We start from the raw sequence: 23507 nt of genomic DNA, 5'->3' as shown, positions 1-23507 counted from the left end.
GACCTCACTTCTCAGTCCCCACCAAAACCCAGACTCCTAAAATAATGAACGACTGGAAAGTGTCCAGGCTGTGGATTTAGCTTGACTCAGCTCTAGTTCTTGCTCTCTGTGTGACTTTGGTCTCAGCTTCCTTCACTGAAAAATGGGGATAATGTGCCAGCCTGGAAGTAAGGACCCATTTTGAGGGGGGGGGATGTCGAGGCCACTGGTGGGAGGAGCAGGTTGCAGCTCACAGCAAAGTTTGGTGGCTCCATTTCTGACACTGCATCCCCTTTAGCTGCCCTGCACCCCTTCCTCAAGAAGCTAGACGCCCCCCACCCCAGCTCCACCCTTTTGAGCCTGGTGAGGAGGGTTCTGTGGGTCACACTGACACCGCAGATTAGAGACCGCGTGGTCATTTGGCAGATTTGCAATAGGAAGCAGAGGGTCATTGGGGGAAGGGACGGTGAGCAATGGCAGTCCTAGAACAATCTCCACCCAAGGTCAGGACGCCCGCGGGACCGACTAAGAACTGCAAGGACGTCTCTCCGCAGCCCCGCCCCTCGAGGGGGCCAGAAGCCTCCCAGTACCCTGAGTCACAGTGCGTTCCCTTTAAGGCGTTCGGGAAAGTCACCGCCTTTGGTGGACGGCCAACGAGCGCGGTGCGTTTTGTCCCTCGCGGGCTTCCGTGGGCCAGGCCGGGCGCGAGGGCGGGGCAGGGGAAGCGGCGGTGAGGTCAAAGGTTACAGCGCGCACCACGTGGGCCGGTGACTCCGTCCTTCCCGCAGCGGCCGCGGCGCGCAGGGCACTTGGGTTAGTGGCGCGGCGGGCGGCGCGGACAGTCGAGCCGGACGCCCGCTCCCGCCGCCATGGTCATCAAAACGGACGAGTTGCCGGCGGCCGCTCCGGCCGACGGCGCCCGGGAGCCCAGCTCGCAGGCCGGTGGCAAGGGGCGGCCGGGCGCGGCCGGTGAGCGGGGCCGGGGCCAGCGGTCAGCCGGGCGGGGAGGCTGGACCGGGCCGAGTGGGCGGGCGGGTTCGGGGTTTGCAGGGACCGCCGCCTTCCCTCCGCGCCGGGCCGGGTTGCATCTCACCGGGCCGCCCCCGCCCTGAAGGTCACCTTCACTGTCGCCCCTGGCTGCGGCCTGGGTTTCGCACGTGGGGTCCCGGGGAGGACAGCGGTAGAGGGGACACGTGCGCGCACACGCGGTTTCGGGGTGCGCCGCCGCCGCAGACTGTGGAATCGGTGGCCCCACCCCCTCCGCGCGCGGGCATGGGTAACCCTCCGGGCTGGGGTCGCTGACACTTGCTCGGTCTGGCGCCCTTCGCGTCAGGATCTCAAGCGTTGCCTGTGTACAGGATTGCAGCCCTGCGAGTAAGGCTCAACCTGGGACTTCCCAGGCATGGTCTGTGGGGAAGAGTGCGATCTGGCTGTGGGTGTGTATTCTGAGGGGGCTTGTCTGGTTCATTCCCAGGGGCAGTGCTTTAACCCCAGGTGTTTAGGCTCTGATTTCTTCCCTGTTGGGTGTTGGCCTGATCTGCAGACCTAGGGGGTCTGCCTGCGTGTGGGGGCAAAGCCAAATTCCTTGGCAGGAGTAGGTGTTTGTGCCAGAACTTGATCATTAACCCGCCTTATTGCGAAAAGTGGATCAGCCCAGGGTTGCTGTTTTTAAGGCAAAGGTCATCAGTGTGGAGTGGAGCTCCCAACTCTCCCCCGTGGGGGCTATGTGGCAGTGGTGCCTGCTTCATCTTTCTCTCCTGGGCTTCCTCTGTTCCTTATTCATTTCTTAGATTCCCTTTCCCAGAGCCTCAGTTGTCATCTCCAAATCATCCTCAGGGTTCCAGGCCTGGGCTATGGTCCCCCTCTGGCGTGGTTGGTGGTGGGAATGCAGAACTACCTCTGTCTTCCACTCCCCCCCCCCCCGCACCCCCTTCTCAGCATGGACTTGTCATCTTCATCTCCCTTTCCAGCTTTGGTGAGTCAGGATGGGAACAATATTTAGGAGGAGGCTCTCTGACCCAGTCAGTCACAGCAGAGTTACCTTGTGTTGGTGGTAGGTACTGTGGCAGCTTTGCTGATTGCCTAGATAAGGCCAAGGTTTGGGCAGAACAACAGATACTGATGACTCCAACCTGCCAGGCTTTCCCTTGATGTGGCTCTGAATCAGTGGGGCAGGCTAGATAAGAGGAAGTCAGGTCTGGCTGATTTCCCTTCTAGCAAAAAGACATGAAGAGAGAAAGTGACTTGCCCAAGGTCACACAGCGCTTGAGCTGGTGTGTGTGTGTGTGTTGGTGGGGGGGTTGGATTTCTAGCTTGTGGCCAGCATGCCAAGGCTTCCCCTACCTGCCCCAGAGGAAGCCGGGACAGGCATGTTGGTTTGGGTTTATATTGAGAACATGGGGAGTGAGGAGGGGAGAGTCTGTTGGAGGGTTTACCCGCGGGCTTGAGTAAAGCCCTGTCTCTGCTGTGTGCCGAGAGCCTCTGTCGGGGGCAACCTGGGTCAGGGGAAGGGCTCAGCTGTTCATTTTTGGGAAACTGGGAGCATGCTAGCGGGTGGGACATTAGCTCCTTATGTCTCTGGGAAGCTAGTATAGATAGGTAGGCTTTGAATTACAGCCAGCCTGAATCTGTTCAAAGAAGGAGGGTGGCCTTAATGGAGACCCCCGAGTAGGTTCTCATCCAGGCTCCTGACCCTTAGGACCCAGCTCTTGAAGGTTCTTCAGTCCCTTTGAGGCGCTAATCCAGGCCTTTGGGGGGGGGGGGGTCGGGGGCAAGGGTCAGTTACCTTCTTGGGAATAAAGCTACCTTTAGGGTTAAGAGAACAGGCAGGTTTTTCAAGTTCACAGTGGTGTGTCAAGTTCCTTCTGCCTAGGGGAGGGCTCCTTGGAGTTGAGGCCCAGAGCAGAAAAGGGAGCTGGCAGACTGGGGAGGAGCTTGAGGGCTTAGGGGAGCTCCGTGATAGAATCCTAAAGCTCTAAATGTGGGGAGGTCTGAGTAGACCAGTTGAGGATCACTGGACTATCTTCAGACCTTGCATACCTGTTTCTGGCCTGGGGGGACCAGATGCCCGTATCATTGGGGTCTTCCATTGGCTCCCTGCCCGCCCCTACCCCTTTCCCCTGAAGCCCTGCATTCCTGGGAGGGGTGATGTGTCTTTTGGGGCCTTAACTTCTGCTGGAGCCTCACCTGCCGAGGCCTTGACTGGGGTGGGGCTTTGAGGCCTTGACTGGGGCGGGGCTTGGCCCTGGCACAGTCTACTGAGTGAGGCCATGCCAGGCCGGGGAAGACACAGAGGCCACTTGGGATGTCCTAAGTTTCTTTTCTAACTCCTCCTCTCTGCTGCCCATGGGGTCTCTTTGCTCCCAGGCCAGGGGTACACTTTTATCTCCTCATCCCAATCCAGCCAGTGAAGAGTCGGGGGGTGTGTATGTGCAGTGTGCAGGGTGCAGTTTAGGCAACCCCTTCCCAGCCCCTGCAGCGGACCACTTTCTTCCCCAAGCCCAGATCCTAGGGGTTCCCCCCGGGATGTGAGAAGAGGGGGTGCTGGCCCAGAGGTGTAGAGGGTTGGGAGGGCGCTATGATTGGAGATAGATCTGCCTCCTGGCCTCAGGCCTGAGGCCTGAGGCCTGGAGGAGGAAGAGATGCTGTGTGCCTAGTGGGTTCTGCAGCCTGGGGCAGTGGCACTCAGAGGCATGGGTTTGGACACCTGACAGACCTGGTTTTTTCTTTTTAATATTATTTATTATTTATTATTTTTATTTATTTATTTGACAGAGACACAGCGAGAGAAGGAACACAAGCAGGGGGAGTGGGAGAGGGAGAAGCAGGCTTCCTGCGGAGCAAGGATCCCGATGCGGGACTCGATCCCAGGACCCCGGGATCATGACCTGAGCCGAAGGCAGATGCTCAACGACTGAGCCACCCAGGCGCCCCCCTCGTTTTTTCTTGACGTGGCTTGGCTGCCTGTCTCCTCCGGGTCCTGGGGCAGCTGGCTTACTGGCTTCTGGGGCCTGTGTTTCCTCAAGTGAGATGGGCCAGTTGAGCTGATGGAGGGACTTGCTGTGGGATGGGCCTAGAGCGAGCGCAGGCTTTCTGGGAACCAGAATGGAGATGGACGGTACATGCTGCTACTCAGAGGTTACTGCTGGGCTGCTGTGCCCCGCCCCCTTTTCCAGAGGGTGAGGGTGTGTTTGAGAAGAGGGCAGGATAAGAGGAGCGCTGCCTGCGTCTTGGCCCTTCTTCCCATCTGGTCAGTGTGTGTGGACTGGAACCCTTGGGTGGGGGCTGAGGAGAGGCCGAGGGCCTGCTGCGTGCCTGGCTGTCAGGGCTGCCTGGGACAGGACTGGGGGGGGGGTCCTGGAGGGAGCCTGGCTCCCTGCCCCCAGTCTGGTTTGCATGGATGCCGGAGCAGTGCTGCCTGGGCCCTGGCAACGAGTCAGGGGCCCTGGGAAGGCGCCCTGGCGAGGCTGGGCATGTTCCTTCTCCACAACCGAATGGCCTTCGGCCTCTTGCTGCCAGCTCTGCTCTCCCCGGGGGGAGAGACTTGGTTTGCTCCTGGCAGCGCAGGGGCTGCTGGGAAGGGAAGATAGAGCCTGCCAGCTTCGTGGTGGAGCTGGAGGCCTGGGGCCGCGGGTGCAGTTGTCCTCTGGGAGACTGCGGGCCCCTCCCCCCTCCCACCAGAACCAGGGACTGTCGGAGAGAGAGCTGCCGGGTCACCTGCAGGGGGCAGCATGAGCCAGCGGCCTCAGCCAGCCGCTTGACCCAGGAGGCCGGGTGCTCGGCGCCTGCGACTGGTGGACGGTGGACGGGCGGCCACCTCATGGCTTGGGCCCGGGTCTGCAGCAGCTGTTGCTGGCAGCTGGCTGAAGCCATCCTGCCCACCCCCACTGGGGTTAGGGCTGAGGAGAGGACCCCCTTACTGGGCCCTGCCCCGGCCAGCCAGTCCCCAGGGCCCTCGGTCCTGAGGGGCCCAGGTACCCCAAACGCTGGGTTCTCCTGCTCCCCTAATGGCTTCGGCAGCAGTGACCCCCCTTTTGGTGGGTACAGGGAGGTGGGCCTGCGTGCTGGTAGCAGCTCCCCCTGGGATCCTGGAGCCACTAGGGCCTCCTGGCCCACAGCCGTCCTTCTGGCCGACCTTGAGCAGGATGAGAGGCAGGGGGAGTGTGCCCTTCCCAGGGCTGCTCCAGCAGGCCTGGCCCCACTGAAACCCGAAGCCAGCCAGAGCTCCAGCCCTGGGCTGACCAGCTGCATGGGGGTGAGGGTGGAGGCAGAGGCCGGAACAGGGGACTCAGGCAGTCCCGAGCCTGAGCCGGAGAGCTGGCCGCTTCGTTGCCATGGTGGTCCCGAGACTCCAGAGTCCAGGAGAGGGCAGCCTCCAACTGCACCAGGTGGGCTGTGGGGGCAGGGAGCCAGGTGGCCATCCTCTTCTGGGGAGATCACTTGGCTTTAATCCAGGGGTAGGGAGACCTTCAGTGTTCCTTAGAGGAAGGAGGAGGGCAGAGCCACCATTCTGGGGCAATGGAGGCCCCTGGGAACCAGCCACATTCCTTTGAAATCTGATAGGGGATTGGGATTGGGTACCATCTGGGACTAACCTGGTGCTGAGGTACCTTCTGGGCAGGCTCCCCGGCCTGGGGAAGACGGGAGGGAGCTGCAGCCATCCTGCCTTGTCTCCCCTGCCCTCCTTCCCATCCTTCCAGGCCCAGACTCAGGGAGCACAGGCTGCCCATCAGGGTCCGCGTTTCTAACTTCTCACTTTTGGGGTCTTAGACCTCAGCGCTGCTGCACCATATTTGGGGGGGCCCTCATCCCAGGGGCCTTCCAACAGCAAAGCCTTTTTCAAGGACCGAGTTAGGGGAAGCGCCTCCTCATATCTGCCATTCCTCTTGCTGCCTTTTGGAAGCTGACCAAGCACCACCCTTCTCCCCACCCTCCTGCCTGCTTCCTCATAGAGTCAGCCGAGTTCTCCCTTTGGGGTGGCTGCTCACTTTAGGAGCTTGGGTTCGCACTGCTGGGGCTGCGGGCTCACTAGCGAGAGGCCCTCGTGTGTCCTTGTGGGTCTCAGGAATCCCACCTCAGGCTTGGAGAGGTGTGCTGGGACGAGAGTGGTAACAGTCCTTGGAGATCCATAGTGGCCGAGATTGAGGGCAGTTTGATGGTCTGGCGGTGGGGGCTCTTGATGGGGAATCTGGGGTCCGCTCTTGACCTTGGACAAGGCTCTGAACTTTTCTGGGCCTCATACGTCCTTATTTGGAGGGAACTGTATCTGAGCTCCTGGCGGTCCTGTTTATCACTAAGCTGGGGGGACACAGGGAAGAGGGAGTGGCTTCTCTGCACACCGCCCCTGGCGTGCCCTTCTGTCCTGGGCTTATCTCCTTCCCTGAGGCCCCTGGCTCCACATTTCTGGTGGGTCTGGGCAGGGCCCACGGAGTTCTGGGGGAAATGCATCTCACTCCTAACAGGGAAGAGGAGGTGGTGTGTGGAGCAGAGCTGGGTGAGCTGACCTGTCTGGACCTCTCAGACAAGCAAGGGGCCTGACCGTGGGCGGAAAGGCCCATGGGCCAAGTGGATATCCAGGCAGGCCTGTGTTTTGCTGGCGTGATTGTGAGGAGGTCCTTGCTCCCCAGGGCAAGGAGGGGACTCTTCTTTATTCCCCTTAGTGCCTGGGTAGAAAGGGAAGGTGTTGTCACCTGCTTATTTCTCTTTCCCCACAGCATGTGAATTGGGTGCTGTTCACAAATACTGGACTTAACTCCACATGTGCAGTAATTAGTTCATTAATTCAGCGCACTTCTGTTGAATGCAAGAAAGATGGAAGGAAGAAGATACAACTGCTGGTGTGAACAGCCCCCCGGAATGACAAAACAGTGCTCTGGGAGGTGGTCACCATGTCTCTGGGGGGCAATGAGGATGCAGTGATTCTGTTGTCAGGGGTCATTTGGGCAGGCTTTAGAGAAGGGGGTTTAGGGGTGCCTGGGTGGCTCAGTCGGTTAAGCGTCCGAGTCTTGATTTCGGCTCTGGTCATGATCTCAGGGTCGTGAGATTCCAGCCCTGCGTTGGGCTCTTGAGTGCTGAGCATGGAAATCTGCTTGAGATTCTCTCTCCCTCTCCCCCTCCCTTGCTTCTGCTCTAAATAAATAAATAAATGGGGGGGGGGCTTATTTCACCTGGGCCTTGACGCATGGGTATGTTTGCCCGATGCAGTGGTATATTGAGGGCAGCATGAACTGCACGAAAGCACAGACATGGGAGGGAAGATGTGGAGCCTGTTCTCAGGCTTCCTAGTAGTTTGTGTACCTGAGACATTGACAGGGAGAGCTGGTAGGAGCTGAGATGGGCTTCAGGCTGGTGCCTGAGAGTGTTGGCCTAAGAAGCTTGGATCTTGTGAACAGTGGGTTCTAAGTGGTGCTCTTGAAATAGGGCAAATGGCCTATCCGGGGCCGTGGCTGCAGAGGCTGGGTTCCATGACCAGTTTGGAGATTAGGCTGGGTGACTGGGGCGGGGGGGCATTTACAGAGCAGAGGCCAGCTTGTGGAGGCAAGTGAATTCCGTGTCAACAAGATGAGACTTGGGTGATGCCTAAAGGATGGCTACATGTTGAAAAGCTTGAGCAAGGCCTAGATTGGCCAGGTTAGCTGCATGACGGGAGGGCGTTTGAAGTCCTGGGAGATCAGGAGAGGCTGGGGCTTGGGACACCCACAGCCTGGGCTGCTGGAAGGGGGGGGGGGTGGAGCTGGAGAGCAAGGAACAAGGGATCAGTGGCTACAGGGAAGGGGAGGAGAAGGAGAGCAGTGATGGGTGCTGCTGAGAAGTCACACACCTTGAGGCCAGAGAACAGTTGGGCTTGGGCCTTGGGGTGACTCTGGGGAGAGGGATTTGGGTGGTGTGCCCAGATGGAAGCCAGACTGGAAGACTGAGGAGCCGATGGAAGGGAAGGCCCAGGATGTGGAAGGGAGGAGGCAGTGGTCTCCAGGTGGCCAGGGTTGAGGGAAGTTGTGTGCCCAGTGTGAGTGGGACTGTGGGTCTGGGGTAGGGCTGAGTCTCGGGAGGAAGTGCAGCAGATGCCATTATGTGGCGCACATGTCCACCCAAGTGGGTGAGGCAGGTGGCCCCACTTACCTCAGCTCCTCCCTTGTTAGCTGCAGAGCTGCCGTCAGTCATGCTACTGAATGGGGACTGTCCAGAGGGCCTAAAGAAGGAAGAAAGGGCTGCTGAGCTATCCCGGGAAAATGGTGTGGATGAGGCCGAGCCGGGAGAGGAGACGACTGGACAGGAAGTCATTGTCATTCAGGACACAGGCTTTTCTGTGAAGATCCTGGCACCCGGGATTGAGCCCTTTTCCTTACAGGTGAGATGGAGGAGAGGGGTGCTGGGGACCAGAGCATGAGCCCTTTAGGGCCTGGCTGTTGCTCGTCCTAGCCTTGGACTGTAGGGAAGGCAGTATGTCCTCAGCACGGTGTTTGGGGCCTTTTCCTTGGTAGGTGTCCCCCCAGGAGATGGTACAGGAGATCCACCAGGTTCTGATGGACCGTGAAGACACATGTCACCGCACGTGCTTCTCGCTGCACCTGGATGGCAACATGTTGGACCATTTCTCAGAGCTGCGCAGTGTCGAGGGGCTGCAGGAGGGCTCGGTGCTACGCGTGGTGGAAGGTTTGTCCAGAAGTTGGGCAGCCTGCCAAGGGAGGGCACACAGAGGTGGGGCCGGGTGGCACTCCACCCACCCTGGCTGGTATCTCAGTGTCACAGATGGGTGTGTGGAGGCTCGGAACAGTACTGAACTTGTGAAGGCAGGATTGGAGCCCAGATCTGCTCCTCAGGCCTTCACATGTGTACTCTCCAACATTATAGGTTAAATATCAAAGTCATGTTTTTTGGTTTTGTTTTGTTTTTAAAAAAACAGTACCAACTGGGGCGCCTGGGTGACTCAGTCAGTTAAGCATCTGACTCTTATTTCAGCTCAGGTCGTGATTTCGGGGCTGTGAGTTGAGCCCTGCATCGGGCTCCATACCGGGCATGGAGCCTGCTTGAGATTCTCTCTCCCTCTCCCTGTGCCCTTCCTTCCCTCCCCCCAACTCAACACTTGCGTGCTTACTTTCAAACAAAAACAAAAAACGGGCGCCTGGGTGTGCATGCGTATGTGCTCGCTCGCTCTCTCTCTCTCTCTCTCTCTCTCTCTCTCTCGTCAGATAAATACAATCTTAAAAAACGGTACCAAGGGCTTGAAATCAGCCCAAATTCTATAGAAAGAAAAGTTAAATCTTGGGGCTCAGTCGTTAAGCGTGTGCCTTCAGCTCAGGTCATGATCTCAGGATCCTGGGATCCAGCCCCCCATCGGGCTGTCTGCTTGGTGGGAAGTCTGCTTCTCCCTCTGCCCCTCCCTTTGCTTATTCTCTCTCTCAAAGTAAATAAAATCTTAAAAAAAAAAAAAATGAAACGGTTACAGCTTAGAATAAAAAAAAAGAGGGAGAAAAGTTAAATCTCATAAAGAAATTAAGTTTCACAGCTCTCAAGTAGAGCAGTCAGGCCCAGTTGGCAGCAGTCGGCTGGTGTGGTGAGGCTGGTTTGCTTGTAAAATAAAAGCTTCCGTGACCTTGGGTCCCCAGGGGAGAGAGATAGCTCAGAGGTTCCGGGCAATGTGAGCTTGTTAAAAGCAAATGTGGAAAGTGTAATGCAAGCATGCCCAAACTTACTTGATGATGAAGTCTCTCTTCTCCCTCAAAAGAGCCCCCATTAAAATTCACGAAGCATATATTGGGGGGTAGTGTTGTAGTTATGGGGAAGTTCTCAGGCCACGCCCGAGCAAGGGCCGCCCTGGGAGAGCAGGATTGAGGCTGCGGTGTAGGGGCCCTGCCACTCCTCGGGCCTTCCCACGTGGGACACCTTTGAGAGCAGGGGGCTTTTGTGGGCTCCCCGAGGTCTGTGTGCTTCAGGAAGCATTTTTTGTGCCCTTTGGCTGAAGGTTCTTTGCAAACAAGGATCCTTGCCTAACGGAAGGGGGTGTGTGTGTTGAATCCAGCTTATGTGCTCATAATGGAATCTGTAAGTGGAGGCCTAAAATGTGAAAATCAATACTACCATGGTAGCCGGATGGCTGCCTTCTCTGTGCTGGGCAGGTTGGTGCAGTGGGGGGGCGGGCCCGGCTCACGTGCTGCCCCTCGCCCTCCTGACAGAACCGTACACAGTCCGTGAGGCCCGCATCCACGTGCGCCATGTCCGGGACCTGCTCAAGAGCCTTGACCCATCCGATGCCTTCAACGGGGTTGACTGCAACTCCTTGTCCTTCCTGAGCGTCTTTACTGATGGCGACCTGGGAGGTGCGGGAGGCATTGGGGCTGGGGGTTGGGCAGAGGGTCCAGGGGCAAATTGACCAGGGGCTGGTGAAGGGGCTAGGGGCCAGGCCTTGCCACCAGGAGGGGGCAGGGCTGGAGGCCTCCATGCTGGGGCCAATTTGCCCCTGGGTGGCCCTGTACTGACCACCAGCCTCGGGTCCCTCAGACAGCGGGAAGCGGAAGAAAGGCTTGGAGATGGACCCCATTGACTGCACCCCACCTGAGTACATCCTTCCAGGGAGCCGGGAGCGACCATTGTGTCCCCTGCAGCCCCAGAACCGTGACTGGAAGGTAGTATACCCGGAACAGACAGGGAGCAGGCCGCTGGTGGGGCGGGGCAGGGAGGGGGGCGGTGCACCACACCCAGAGGCCTAGCCCCCGCTCATACTTGGCCATTCTTGCAGCCCCTGCAGTGCCTAAAAGTGCTCACCATGAGTGGCTGGAACCCGCCCCCTGGGAACCGCAAGATGCACGGGGACCTCATGTACCTGTTTGTGATCACAGCCGAGGACCGGCAAGTCAGCATCACGGCGTCCACGCGGGGCTTTTACCTGAACCAGTAAGTCCCTGTGTGAGCCCACCCAGGTCTTTGGGCGGCTACTTGGGGTGCCCTGTGCAGTGACCACCCTCTCCCCACAGGTCCACAGCATATCACTTCAACCCCAAGCCTGCCAGTCCCCGCTTCCTCAGCCATTCCCTGGTGGAGCTGCTCAACCAGATCAGCCCCACCTTCAAAAAAAACTTTGCTGTGCTGCAGAAGAAAAGGTAGCGCCTTTGCCCTGTCTCTGCTCCTTGTCTCCCACCCCGCGAGGGGGTGGGGCTGCATCTTCCCTCAGAAGCCCTATGCCCTCAGCCCCCAGCACCCCGGAGCCTCACCTTAGGGAGCTGCTAGACTCCAAGACAGCAGTCCTAGAAGAGGTGCCCATTTGCTTCTGTTAGACTCTGCGGGGGCAGGGTCTCCGGGCTGGGAGGCACGAGCGCTGGTGCGGGTGTCAGAGAAGGGGGCTAGGCCAGGGCTCTGAGCTTGGCCGTCTTCCCCATTTCCCCCTGTCGCTGCCACAGGGTCCAGCGTCACCCCTTCGAGAGGATTGCCACCCCGTTCCAGGTGTACAGCTGGACAGCCCCCCAGGCAGAGCATGCCATGGACTGTGTGCGTGCGGAGGATGCTTACACCTCCAGGCTGGGCTATGAGGAGCACATTCCTGGACAGGTGCCTGCAGCCTGGCCCCGCCCTCCCTGGACCCCTCTCTCCCCCGCCGTGGGTGGGTGCCAGGCTGGGTTCTGTGCACCTCCTGGAAACTTTATCTGCTTGTCTGTCTGGTTCACCTGGGAGCGTGTGAGGCTGTCCACAGGCAGGCGGAGGGAGGGGCTACCCAGAGCAGGTCTTGGGGCCTGGGCTGATCCGGCATCTCCCTCCTTGGTCACTTTGCAGACCCGGGACTGGAACGAGGAGCTGCAGACGACAAGGGAACTGCCCCGCAAGAACCTGCCTGAGCGGCTGCTTCGAGAAAGAGCTATATTCAAGGTGCCTACAGCTCCTTCTGCCTGACTGGCAGCCTCAGGCCTGCTTGCCACCTGCCAAGAGGGCCGGTCAGGGTACCCTGCAGGGCACTGGCTGGCTTCTCGCCTCCGGGCAGACTATCCCAGCTCCGTTTTGTGACCTCTCTGAGACTTGGGAGGCCAGGGGCTGGGCGGAGGGTAGGGGGACCTCCTCCATTGTGGGCTGCGTGACAGGTTTCTCCCGGCTTCCCACCCACCGCTGTCTGCCACTGGGACCTCGCCTGGGCACATGTGATACTACCTAGAGAGAGGAGGAAAAATAATGCTTTCAGAAGAGCCGTTTTTAACCTCCTATAATCTTCCTGCCTAGAGATGATAATGGTAAACCTAAGATGGCACTGTTTTGAGTACTGACTTGGCCAGCGCCTCTGTCAGGTGTCTTACAGGCACCATCTGGAACTTTTTGGACACCTCGTAAAGGTTGATACTTTGATTGTCACTGTTTTATTGGCGGGGAAAACAGGTCTGAGAGGGGACCTGGCCAAGTTCACCTGGCACATAATGGGTGGATCCAAGACCTGCTCTAGTCCTTTCCCTCCTTGTTAATCCCTGAGCTCTGTGTCTCAGCATAAGTTAACATTTTTTCAAAAAATGGGTTTCTTGCCTTTTTCTAAGTGAGGAAGCCGATGTTAGACCCCCCCCCCCCCCCCCGTGGCCCCGGGGCCATCTACTTGCCCGCACTGTCTGGGTGAGCTTGGCCAGGCGGGCCGAAACCTGCGGCTCCCGGGGATGGGGCCTTTCTCACCCTCCTGGTCTCGACCGCCCCACAGGTGCACAGTGACTTCACGGCCGCAGCCACGCGGGGTGCCATGGCGGTCATCGATGGCAATGTGATGGCCATCAACCCCAGTGAGGAGACCAAGATGCAGATGTTCATCTGGAACAACATCTTCTTTAGCCTGGGCTTTGACGTTCGTGATCACTACAAGGACTTCGGTGGGGACGTGGCGGCCTACGTGGCACCCACCAATGACCTGAACGGTGTGCGCACGTACAACGCCGTCGACGTGGAGGGGCTGTACACGCTGGGCACGGTGGTGGTGGATTACCGGGGTTACCGCGTCACGGCCCAGTCCATCATCCCAGGCATCCTGGAGCGGGACCAGGAGCAGAGCGTCATTTACGGCTCCATTGACTTCGGCAAGACCGTGATGTCGCACCCTCGCTACCTGGAGCTTCTGGAACGTACCAGCCGGCCTCTCAAGATCCTGAGGCACCGGGTGCTCAACGACCGTGACGAGGAGGTGGAGCTCTGCTCCTCTGTGGAGTGCAAGGGCATCATCGGCAACGACGGGCGCCACTACATCCTCGACCTGCTGCGCACCTTCCCCCCCGACCTCAATTTCCTGCCCGTGCCCGGCGAGGGGCTGCCTGAGGAGTGCAGCCGCGCCGGCTTCCCCCGTGCCCACCGGCACAAGCTCTGCTGTCTGCGCCAGGAGCTGGTGGACGCCTTCGTGGAGCACAGGTGAGGCTTGGGTGGGCGCCCAGCTGGCAGGCGGTCCTGGGGCCTGCTCCTTGACGGGACAGGCTCGGGAAAGTGACGAGCAGCCCGCTCTGGCCACGGTCATTACACCCCCGGCCCCCCTACTGTGACATCGGGCTCCGCAACGTGGACGTCCAGGAGCTTTCTGTTGGTGGAGAGCCAGCAAACCAGCTAGACCAGGGCTCTCAGAGGTGGCGCTGTTCCTCTAAGGGGGCATGTGGAAATCCGCTAAAGGTGGTTTTTTGTTGTTGTTTTTTAAGATTTTATATTTATTCATTTGAGAGAGACAGAGTGATCGAGAGCACAAGCAGGGGGAGCGGCAGGGAGAGGGAGAAGCAGATTCCCCGCTGAGCAGGGAGCCCGATGCGGCGCTCGATCCCAGGACCCCGGGATCATGACCTGAGCCGAAGGTGGACGCCCAACCGACTGAGCCACCAAGGCGCCCCTGCTAAAGTGTTTTTAAATGCCCCAGTGCCGGGGGCTGTCATCACTGCTGGCATTTAGTGCTCAGGAGTCAGCCACATCAAATGTCCCACACTGCAACCAATCTGCTCAAAATGCCGGTGAGGCTCCCTCTCCCATGTGAGCCTGGCCTGCACGGAGCCCCTGGCTTCTCCCCCACTCTCACCCAGCTGTCGCCCTCCAGTTGGGAAGAGCTCGGTTTGGGTGGTGACCTGCTGCTGCCCGTTGGAGTTGCTGGGGTGGCACAGGCCAGGAGTCGGGGGCCTGGCACGGGTCCCTGCCGGCCAGCCAGTGAGGCTTCCGGAGAGCTCTTTCCCATCTCCTGCTCTGCCCGGTCTGCTGTGTTTTAGGTACCTCCTCTTCATGAAGCTTGCTGCCCTGCAGCTCATGCAGCAGAAGGCCAGCAGGATGGAGAACCCCACCTCGCTGGAAAACGGTGACTCCCCGTCCTCAGAATCTAAGCCTGAAGACCCTCCGGGACCCGAGGCAGGAAGTGAGGAGGAAGGTGGCAGTGCTAGCGGCCTGGCCAAGGTGAAGGAGCTAGCGGAGACCATCGCCTCAGACGACGGGACAGGTGGGGCTGCTGTGGATGCGGGGAGGGCCGAGCCCCACTTCTGTCCCAGCAGCTGGTGCTGGCTGAGGCCGGGGGGTGGCGGGTGCTTGGGCCAGCCGGAGGGAGGCCCGCAGGTGTGTCTGCGTGGAGCTAGGGGAGGCTCAGGGTAGCACCTGGTAGTGCTGGTCGCGGGGTGGGAAGCTGCCTCCCAGCCAGCCGTGTCTCCACAGCAGACCCTCGGAGCCGGGAGGTGATCCGCAACGCATGCAAGGCAGTTGGCTCCATCAGCAGCACAGCCTTTGACGTTCGCTTCAACCCTGATATCTTCTCACCAGGCAAGCCCTGCGTCAGGGCGGGTGGAGGACCACACGGGCCATCTTGGGGCCCTTGGTGCTGGTGGGTGCTGGTATCTGTCTCCCCCACCCTCCTCTCTTCTGCCTCGCTCAGGCCTCTGCTGTTCTTCCCACAGGGGTTCGCTTCCCAGAGTCCTGCCAGGAGGAAGTTCGGGACCAGAAGCAGCTGCTGAAAGACGCCGCTGCCTTCCTGCTCTCCTGCCAGATCCCTGGCTTGGTGAGGGAGGTGCCAGGGTGGGGGAGGGGGCTGCACAGGGCATGCTGTTAAAGGCCCTGGTGCCTCATCCATCCAGTTCTGGAAGCTGTGGAACCTTAGACCTGCTGATCTGTGAGGGCGGCGGGCCAGAGTGCTTGCCACCATCGTACGGATAGGGCAGCTGACCCAGAGAGGCCAAGGGAGGCATCAGGCACAGAGTCTGCTCTATTGTGCCTTTCACAGGAGCTGGCAGCTGGGGGTCTGGGCCTCTGAGCCCCCGTGTGACAGGACAGCTTAAGGGAGGGTGACGGGGGGCGGGGCATCTGGAAAAAAGGTGGGGAGGGTCCTATCTTCTTGGCCTCACAAGCCTTGTACATAGGCTCCTTGGATGATGGGGAGCTTGCTCCCTAGTAAGGTAGCCCTGTGGTCGGGTAGCATGCTTGTCTCAGATCTTGGAGCCAAGTGTTCCGTGCCAGCTGCCCGGGCCCCCTGCCTGACCTCTCTGAGGCTTGGCACAAACCTTCCAGGCTTGGCAAAGCTGTGGCCCCCAAGTGGTCACCTCTGCTCTGTCCTGCATGCTCAGAGGGGAGCCCTCACCCCTGCTGCTCTATGGGGTGGGCCTGGCAGTCACAGGGTGACTGCTCTCCCATTTTTCTGTTGCTTGTGCAAAAGGCTGGGGGATACATTTCTCCTGTGTCCTGGCTGCTGCTTTGCCTTCTTCCCTCTTCCCAACTGGGAGCTCGGGTCTCAGTGCCCTCCTTCCCTCAGGACCTCAGGACAGCATGAGCTCCCCGCCAGGAAGACGCAGGGTGGGAGGAGGCAGAGGGTCCAGGCTGGGGGGGCCTGACCTGCTGCAGCCCACAGGTGAAGGACTGCATCGACCACGCGGTGCTGCCCATGGACGGGGCCACGCTGGCTGAGGTGATGCGTCAGCGGGGCATCAACATGCGCTACCTGGGCAAGGTGCTGGACCTGGTCCTCCGGAGCCCGGCCCGAGAACAGCTGGACCACATCTATGTGAGTGGTGCTCGGGGTGGCAGGCTATGCGGCAGGGGGGCTGAGTGGAGGCCTGGGGCGGGACCCAGACTCCCTTCTCTGAACCCTTGCAGAAAATTGGCATCGGAGAGCTCATCACTCGCTCTGCCAAGCACATCTTCAAGACATACTTACAGGTACGGCGGGGCGGGGCAGGGGGAGGCAGGGGAAGAGCCCTGGGCTGGGGCCTGAGGGCCCTTACAACATGAGTCCAAAACTCCCTGCAGGGAGTGGAGCTCTCGGGCCTCTCAGCTGCCATCAGCCACTTTCTGAACTGCTTCCTGAGCTCCTATCCCAACCCCGTGGCCCACCTGCCCGCCGATGAGCTGATCTCCAAGAAGAGGAACAGGAGGAGGAGAAACCGGCCCCTGGGGGCGGCAGATAACACGGCCTGGGCTGTCATGACCCCCCAGGAGCTCTGGAAGAACATCTGCCAGGAGGCCAAGAACTATTTCGACTTCAGCCTTGAGTGGTGCGTGAGCAACACCGCGGGGACGCTGGGCACTCAGCACGAGGGCCGCTGGGGGCCAGGGCCTGTGGTTGCAGTGGGTGGGCTAGGAGAGGAGGAAGGGAGCAGTGGAGGGCTGCTTGCTCCTGGAGTGGGGATGGGGGCTGTTGGTCTGGGTCCTGGCTGGTGAGTACTTGGTACTCAGGTGGGGAGGCAGCTGTGGACAAGGGGCCGAGACGGGCTGGGCTGCCCAGGCCCACATGGCCGCCTCTCCCCCAGCGAGACCGCGGACCAGGCCGTGGAGATGTATGGCCTGCAGAAGATCACGCTGCTGCGGGAAATCTCCCTGAAAACCGGAATCCAGGTGGGTGCCTCGGGGGGGGGGGGTCCGTCCCATGCCCTTGCTCTTGTAGGCTCCTGCAGGGCCACCAGGGTGGGGGCGGGGGGCTTTCTCTCGACATGGGGTGGTAGGCTGGCAGGTGCCAGCCATGTGAGCTTGGGGTTGAGGCCACCTGTGGGGCTTGGGCTGTGCCCCCAGATCCTGCTGAAGGAGTACGGCTTCGACAGCCGCCACAAGCCCGCGTTCACCGAGGAGGACGTGCTCAATATCTTCCCCGTGGTCAAGCACGTCAACCCAAAGGCCTCGGACGCCTTCCACTTCTTCCAGAGTGGGCAGGCCAAAGTACAGCAGGGTGCGTGACCAGGTGTGGCCGGGGGGAGGGGGCTCCCCTGGCCCAGCCCTGACCTTGCCACCCTTGGGGGTGCCCTGCAGGCTTCCTGAAGGAGGGCTGTGAGCTCATCAATGAGGCCCTGAACCTGTTTAACAACGTGTACGGAGCCATGCACGTGGAGATCTGCGCCTGCTTGCGCCTCCTTGCTCGTCTCCACTACATTATGGGCGACTACGCCGAGGTGGGCCTGGAGCACCCTCTGGGCTGTCAGCGGAGGCCTTGGCGCCTGGCTTGGCACTGGGGGATGGCTAGCGAGGGAGCCGGGGCTGTGTTCTCACCCCATTGCCACAGGCAGCAGAGGTCCAGGCCTGGGAAAGTGCGCCCCGTCTGTGGGGCCAAGGGTGCTGCTCTCCCTGGGGTCCCCCCCCCGGGAGGAACAGGCAGAGACCAGGGAGACTGCCTGGGCTTTCTTCCCTTGCTCTGCAGCTCTGGAGTGATGTCGGGAGAGCCGCCATGCTTGTGGACAGAGTGCTGACAGGACCTCCCTTCACAGGGACAGTGGGGAGGGTGGGTTCTCAGAGTCATTAGACCTGGGGCCTTGTGAGAGGTGTGAAGCTGCTCGGAGCATCGCTAAGCGATCCTTGGCCTTGTTGGCCTGGGACTTCAAGAGGCTGCTTCATGGGGCAGGTGCACTGTACGCCCCCACTCCTCAACCGTAGAGTTTTTCTTTTGTGTGTGCCTTTTTTTTTTTTTATTGCTTTATTTTTAGTCTAATGTTAAATTTGTATAGATGTTTGCACAGATTTTGTCAGGAGCAAAAGGCTCAAGACAAGCTATTTAAAAAGGCCTCAGAGTGGGGCATGGCCTTCCATGCTCAGAACTGAGTTTTGAACACTTCTCTGCTGAGGAGGCTGAGTCGCTTGGGGGCTGCTTGGGGGCCAGGCAGACTCGATGTGGGGAGCTCCCCACCCTGGGATGACGATTCCCCACCTCTCCCAGGCCCTGAGTAACCAACAGAAGGCAGTGCTGATGAGCGAGCGAGTGATGGGCATCGAGCACCCCAACACCATCCAGGAATATGTGAGCAGCCGGTCGGGGCGGGGCCTGCCGGGGGGGGGGAGGGCGTGGCCACCGGGCCTGACACGGCTGCCCCCGCAGATGCACCTGGCCCTGTACTGCTTCGCCAGCAGCCAGCTGTCCACGGCCCTGAGCCTGCTGTACCGCGCCCGCTACCTCACCCTGCTCGTGTTCGGGGAGGACCACCCCGAGATGGCCCTGCTGGATGTGAGTGCCGGGGGACCAGCGGGGGGTGTGGTGGGGTGAGCCTCAGTCCTGGGGAAGCAGGACTGACCCAGGCCCTCCCGCTCTCCCCAGAACAACATCGGGCTGGTGCTGCATGGAGTGATGGAGTATGACCTATCACTGCGCTTCCTGGAGAACGCGCTGGCTGTCAGCACCAAGTACCACGGGCCCAAATCCCTCAAGGTGGCCCTCAGGTGAGGCCGTGCTGGCTTAGGGGCAGGGGGCACCCAGGGCCATGGTGACGAGGTCCCAGGAGGCAACTCGGGATAGAGGGTGGACATGGGATCCAGCATCCTGGCTTCCATCTGACTCCTGAGGAATTTTCTCTAAACTTCGTCTCTTCTCCGAGTCCTGGGCTTGTTTGTTCCCCTCGGGTGGATTCCAGAGCCGAATCTAGAGTGGTCTGCACACCCCCATCATGCCCCCGCCCACGCCTGTCCCTCTGTGCCCTGCACACCTCCTTGTAGCCACCACCTTGTGGCCCGGGTCTACGAGAGCAAAGCCGAGTTCCGGTCAGCCCTGCAGCACGAGAAGGAAGGCTACACCATCTATAAGACCCAGGTGGGCCGCGGCAGGGGCTGGGGAGGTGGCGTTGGGCCCGTGGGCTGTGGCATTGCTGATCCCTTCCTGCCTGTGCCCTACCCCACCCCCACCCCCGTAGCTGGGCGAGGACCACGAGAAGACCAAGGAGAGCTCCGAGTACCTCAAGTGCCTGACCCAGCAGGCCGTGGCCCTGCAGCGCACCATGAACGAGATCTACCGCAACGGCTCCAGCGCCAACATCCCGCCCCTCAAGGTGGGTGTCACCCCCCCCCCCCCCGCGGGCGCCCGTGGCCCGGCCTCCCGGCGCCGCTCGTGGCTCACCTGCCCTGCCGCCCCTCAGCTCACAGCCCCCAGCATGGCCAGCGTCCTGGAACAGCTCAACGTCATCAACGGCATCCTCTTCATTCCTCTCAGGTGAGGCCCCCCTCCGAGTGCGCTCCGCACCCGCGTGGAAGTTGGCTTTAGTGTTTTGCTTTTCAAAATAAATAATTCACTGTCGTGGCTCGGAATTGAGAAGTACAGCCAGTGGTAAGAAGCGCCCTGTGAATCTTCCAGGAAATAGTCTGCGTAGTTGAGCAGACACATGTCTGTGATCTTTCCTTTTTTTTTTTTCCTTTTTTCCCTTTTTATTTGCACACAATTGTGGCAGAGCACGGCCAGGGCTGCATCTACCCCACGCTTGCTGTGCCCCGGCGGTCTTTCCCTGTCCGCGCCTCGAGGGCAACTGTCTACGTCCTCGGGCCTCCTGCCCCCACGCGGGCATCGCCCCCCCAGCCGGGCCCTGCCTCCCTGCCGCCGCTGGGGGACGTGGCGTGGCCAGCCAGGGGCTAGGGCGGCTCGGCGTGCCGCCGGGGGTCGTGCGCCTGCCCCGCTGGCACTTGCCGTGTGCGTGAGCTGGAGGTGGAGGCTGAGGCAGAGCCAGCCCTTAACGGGAGGCCGTGCCACATGCGTGGAGCTCGTACTTTGAGCGCTTAGAAGCCTCTGGCTTTGGGGAGGGAAGCACTTGTTCCGCACGTGTCTCTCCAGACAAAGAACGAGCCTGGTTTTGCCCCGGGTGTAGGTGTAACCAGGGCCAGTAAGGTGACAGAGGGCCCAGGCTTGCTCTGACACCTGCCTTTCGCCCCTGTCCTTTACTCAGCCAAAAAGACTTGGAGAATCTGAAAGCCGAGGTGGCGCGGCGGCAGCAGCTCCAGGAGGCCAGCAGAAACAGGGAGAAGGCTGAGGAACCCATGGCCACCGAGCCTGAGCCAGCAGGGGCCGCAGAGAACTCAGCCTCCCAGCCCCGGGCCGCCAAGGACCCTTCCTCCCCAAGCTTGCAGGGGTAGAAAGGGAGAGACAGATGGACAGTCAGCCGGCTGCCCCGTTGCCCAGTGATCCAGACTCCAGGAGAAGGGGGGCATGCCCTGCAGATCGGGAGAGGAAACAGGTCCCTCTTCTTCCATGTTTCCAACCCCAACCCCACCCCGAAGCATCCTCCTGGGACCCTGGCCTGCCTGCCCCTTCCCCAAAGACGTTTTTGCACTGGTTCAATGAATATACGATGCAGAGGCCTAATTGAAGACACGTGGATGGAGTGTGTGGGCATCCGTTCCCAGTTGGGGGGCCAGTGCCCCCTCGGGGCCCCCCCCCAGCAGGTGTGTGCGAGTGTGTCCGTGCCTGTGAGTGTGTCGGTCCGTCCTTCCTAACCTGTACATAGCCCCACGTTGGTTCCGAGTGGATGGCGTGAAGATGAGATTTCTCAGGTCGCTCATATGTTTGACGTCACGGCTGCTGCATGTGCCGCCGCTGCCCCTCGGCCCAACTTGGCCTCAAGTCCAGGTTTGACGCCAAAAAGGGGAGCTTTCCTGTGTCCTAGGGTGGGGAGCCAGACGCCAAAAAGGGGAGCTTTCCTGTGTCCTAGGGTGGGGAGCCAGAGCTCTGCGGCAGGGCCGGAGGGTGGGGGTGCACTTTAGCTCCGCAGCAAGGTGGTGGCTACTGGGCCGGGCCTTGCTGCGCTCGCGGGCGCGGGGAGGGCGGGCGCGCAGCGGTGGTTGCCCAGACAGACGCCTGTCGCCTGTCCCGCTCCCTGCCTCCCAGCTGGGGCCCACCCCGGGGGGCTTTGTCTGAATGTATCCTCCCCCTTGTAACCTGAGCTGCCAGACGCACAGTGGGCACCGTGGGCACCGTGGGCACAGTGGGGCTGGGGTAGGCGGAGGGAGGGACCGGGGGAACCAGGGCTGAGTCCTGGATCCTGGTGGGGAATTGACTAGATACAGAAGTGATTGCCACTTGGTGGTGGAGCCCAGCTCCCTACGTGGTCCTTGTCACACAAGCACCTCCTACAGAGAGGAGCTCTGGGGCGGGGTGGGGGGTGTCCGTGGAAGGCGGTGGCTCCCGCAAGCCCCACCTACTCCCTCTCCCGCTTCCTCTGTGCCTGCTGTCGGAGCCCTGATGGGGGAGGGGGGAGCACCCCACCCTGGTGGGCTTGAGGGACCTGTTCCCGGGCTGGGGCCTCTGCCCGGGGCTTTGTGGGGAGCTGCTTCTGGGTATGGTCTGTCCACATCCCTTGTTTCAAAGGCAGTGGGTGTGAGCTAGCAAGCGAAGCCTCCCCACCGCTGATCAAGAACTTTTTCTTGTTTTTAAACCATCACGTCTTCATTTCACATTGGAATAAAGTGAGTTTTTGAAACCTGCTGCCCCAGCCTCTCCTGTGTGTTCTGTCCAGGCTCGTGCCACGGGGAGGGCTGTTGCCAGAAGTATTACTGGTGCAGGAGTTTAAAGCCCAGGAATGTGTATAAATTAGGTCAAATTGAAGGTTCTCCTGAAAAGGTCTTTTAAGGCGGGTAGAGTCCCAGGCACCCAGCTAGGGTTTCCCTGACTGCCGACACAGCAGGTGTCACCCGTCGGTCACAGAAGAGGAGGCTGAGAGTCACTCCTCTATAGAGATTTGTGTGGTACAGGGTTGGGTGAAGGCCAATTGGAATGAGGGGTGCCATAGGCTGGGGACCCGGGCCCTGGACTTGCTGGCCTTGATAAGTTGCTCAACACCTGATTTTGGGCTGCCCTTGTCCCTTTGAGTCGGGAGAACTGGGCGGTGGCCTCCAGAAGGCTAGGACTGCGGGAAAAACTCATGTTTGCTGTCCTAGGGTAAATTCTGGGTGAGCTAGGCTGTTGTGGAGATGTAGTGAGATGGGGGCAGGGATAGCCGGTGAGCGTGAGGGGCAGGTCCTGTCTCCAGGAAGAGGGGAAGTCTCATAACTGGCCGCTGCTACTTGGCTATCTTGAGCAGGTGGGCCTCAGCAGCATGCGCACGGCAATACCGTCTTGAGTCTTGATGGGTTTTTTGTGTGCGTCTAACAAATTCTCTGAAAAGAAAAAAATACTCCAGCCCGAGTATTGGTTACTTTTCCCGAGCTGACTGGAAAGATATTCTTGACCTTGAAGTTTTTTTTCTTCTTTTTTAAAGATTTTACTTACTCATTTGTCAGAGCTTACAAGCAGGGGAGGGAGAAGCAGGCTTCCCACTGAGCAGGGAGCCCGATGGATTTAACATGCATGTCACTTTTATACTTAAGTATCTTTTTTGAAAAGCTAGTATAACCAAATTAAGCTTTTAAGATTGTATCAGACGACGACGACTGTATCATCTGTCTCCACTCCTTCCTGCCCTTCAAACTGCCATTGTGAAATGGGTATTTTTTTTAAAGATTTTATTTATTTGACAGAGAAGAGCGCGCACAGGCAGGGGGAGCAGCAGAGGGAGAGGGAGAAGCAGACTCCCCGCTGGGCAGGGAGCCCAACACGGGGCTCGATCCCAGGACCCCGGGATCATGACCTGAGCCAAAGGCAGACGCTTAACGACTGAGCCACCCAGGTGTCCCATGAAATGGGTGTTGAGAGGATTGTTGGACCACACTGAGGAACCTGTGTACCCTGAGGCAGAGAACCAGGGAGCCTGCTGTGGCCTGAGTACTTCCACATTCCTACTGCCAGAATCCAAGCTGTCAAATCCAGGGGCGCCCTGGTGGCTCAGTTGAGTGTGCCTTCGGCTCAGGTCATGATTCCAGGGTCCTGGGATCGAGCCCCATATGGAGCTCCCTGCCCAGCGGGGAGTCTGCTTGTCCCTCTCCCTCCGCCCCTCCCACCTGCTCCTGCTCACTCTTTCCAAATACATAAAATCTTAAAATCAAATCCAGCAAAGCATGCATATCAGGACGCCTACGGAGGACAGGTGGCCTTGCTCAAATGCAGACTGAAATACTCCCATTAGACAGGCAAATCCATCGATAAAAAAAAAAAAAGATGCAAACCATGCAGGACCCAATTATCCTGAGAACAAGGTCATTTCAGAATGATTTAGGAGTTCCAAGTGTAGGCAACATAATCCTTGCTGACCCATTCCCAGGCTCCGCCCTGTTCCCAAGGGTCATCTCCCCAGGGAGTTCGCAGTGTGACGTGGTGTGATAGAGGGCCTGGGGCGGGGGGGAGGAGGGTTATTCCCGCTTTGCTGAAGGTTAAAAAACTGAGAGGTCAGAAGGTCCTCCTTACACTTTAGATAGCTAACAAGATGCGTAACATAGGCAGAACCAGATTAGGGAAAGAGCGTGTGCAT

The 23507-nt window shown here is 59.6% G+C and overlaps 1 protein-coding gene across 3 annotated transcripts; it reads left to right on the top strand.

The window, feature by feature from the left end:
• Positions 1–741: 741 nt before the first annotated feature.
• On the top strand, positions 742–21589 carry CLUH (CLUH binding protein of NUMT mRNA). 3 transcript variants are annotated; one of them, XM_028109277.2, is made up of 26 exons: positions 742–948; positions 8118–8326; positions 8460–8631; positions 10152–10295; positions 10477–10601; positions 10715–10869; positions 10950–11075; positions 11373–11520; positions 11743–11835; positions 12641–13335; positions 14166–14389; positions 14602–14703; positions 14838–14938; positions 15782–15934; positions 16027–16089; positions 16180–16424; positions 16680–16764; positions 16939–17092; positions 17173–17312; positions 18071–18151; positions 18230–18355; positions 18446–18567; positions 18841–18934; positions 19035–19169; positions 19257–19330; positions 20055–21589. In XM_028109277.2, exons 1-26 carry the CDS (start codon positions 849–851, stop codon positions 20239–20241), a joined length of 4053 nt encoding a protein of 1350 aa, XP_027965078.1. In that variant the 5' UTR covers positions 742–848; the 3' UTR covers positions 20242–21589. The 3 variants fall into 3 exon arrangements, with proteins under 3 accessions (XP_027965078.1, XP_027965077.1, XP_087884535.1); XM_028109276.2 differs by having other exon boundaries at positions 14599–14703; XM_088028409.1 differs by lacking the exon at positions 742–948 and adding an exon at positions 6366–6472 and having other exon boundaries at positions 14599–14703.
• The last annotated feature ends 1918 nt before the right edge of the window (positions 21590–23507 follow it).

Source organism: Eumetopias jubatus, unplaced genomic scaffold (genome assembly GCF_037043125.1).
Source record: "Eumetopias jubatus isolate StellerSeaLion01/CBP00866 unplaced genomic scaffold, mEumJub1_p1.0 scaffold_10, whole genome shotgun sequence".
NCBI lineage: Eukaryota > Metazoa > Chordata > Mammalia > Carnivora > Otariidae > Eumetopias > Eumetopias jubatus.
Note: the sequence above shows the minus strand (reverse complement) of the source record. Positions and strands in the feature narration are given on the sequence as shown.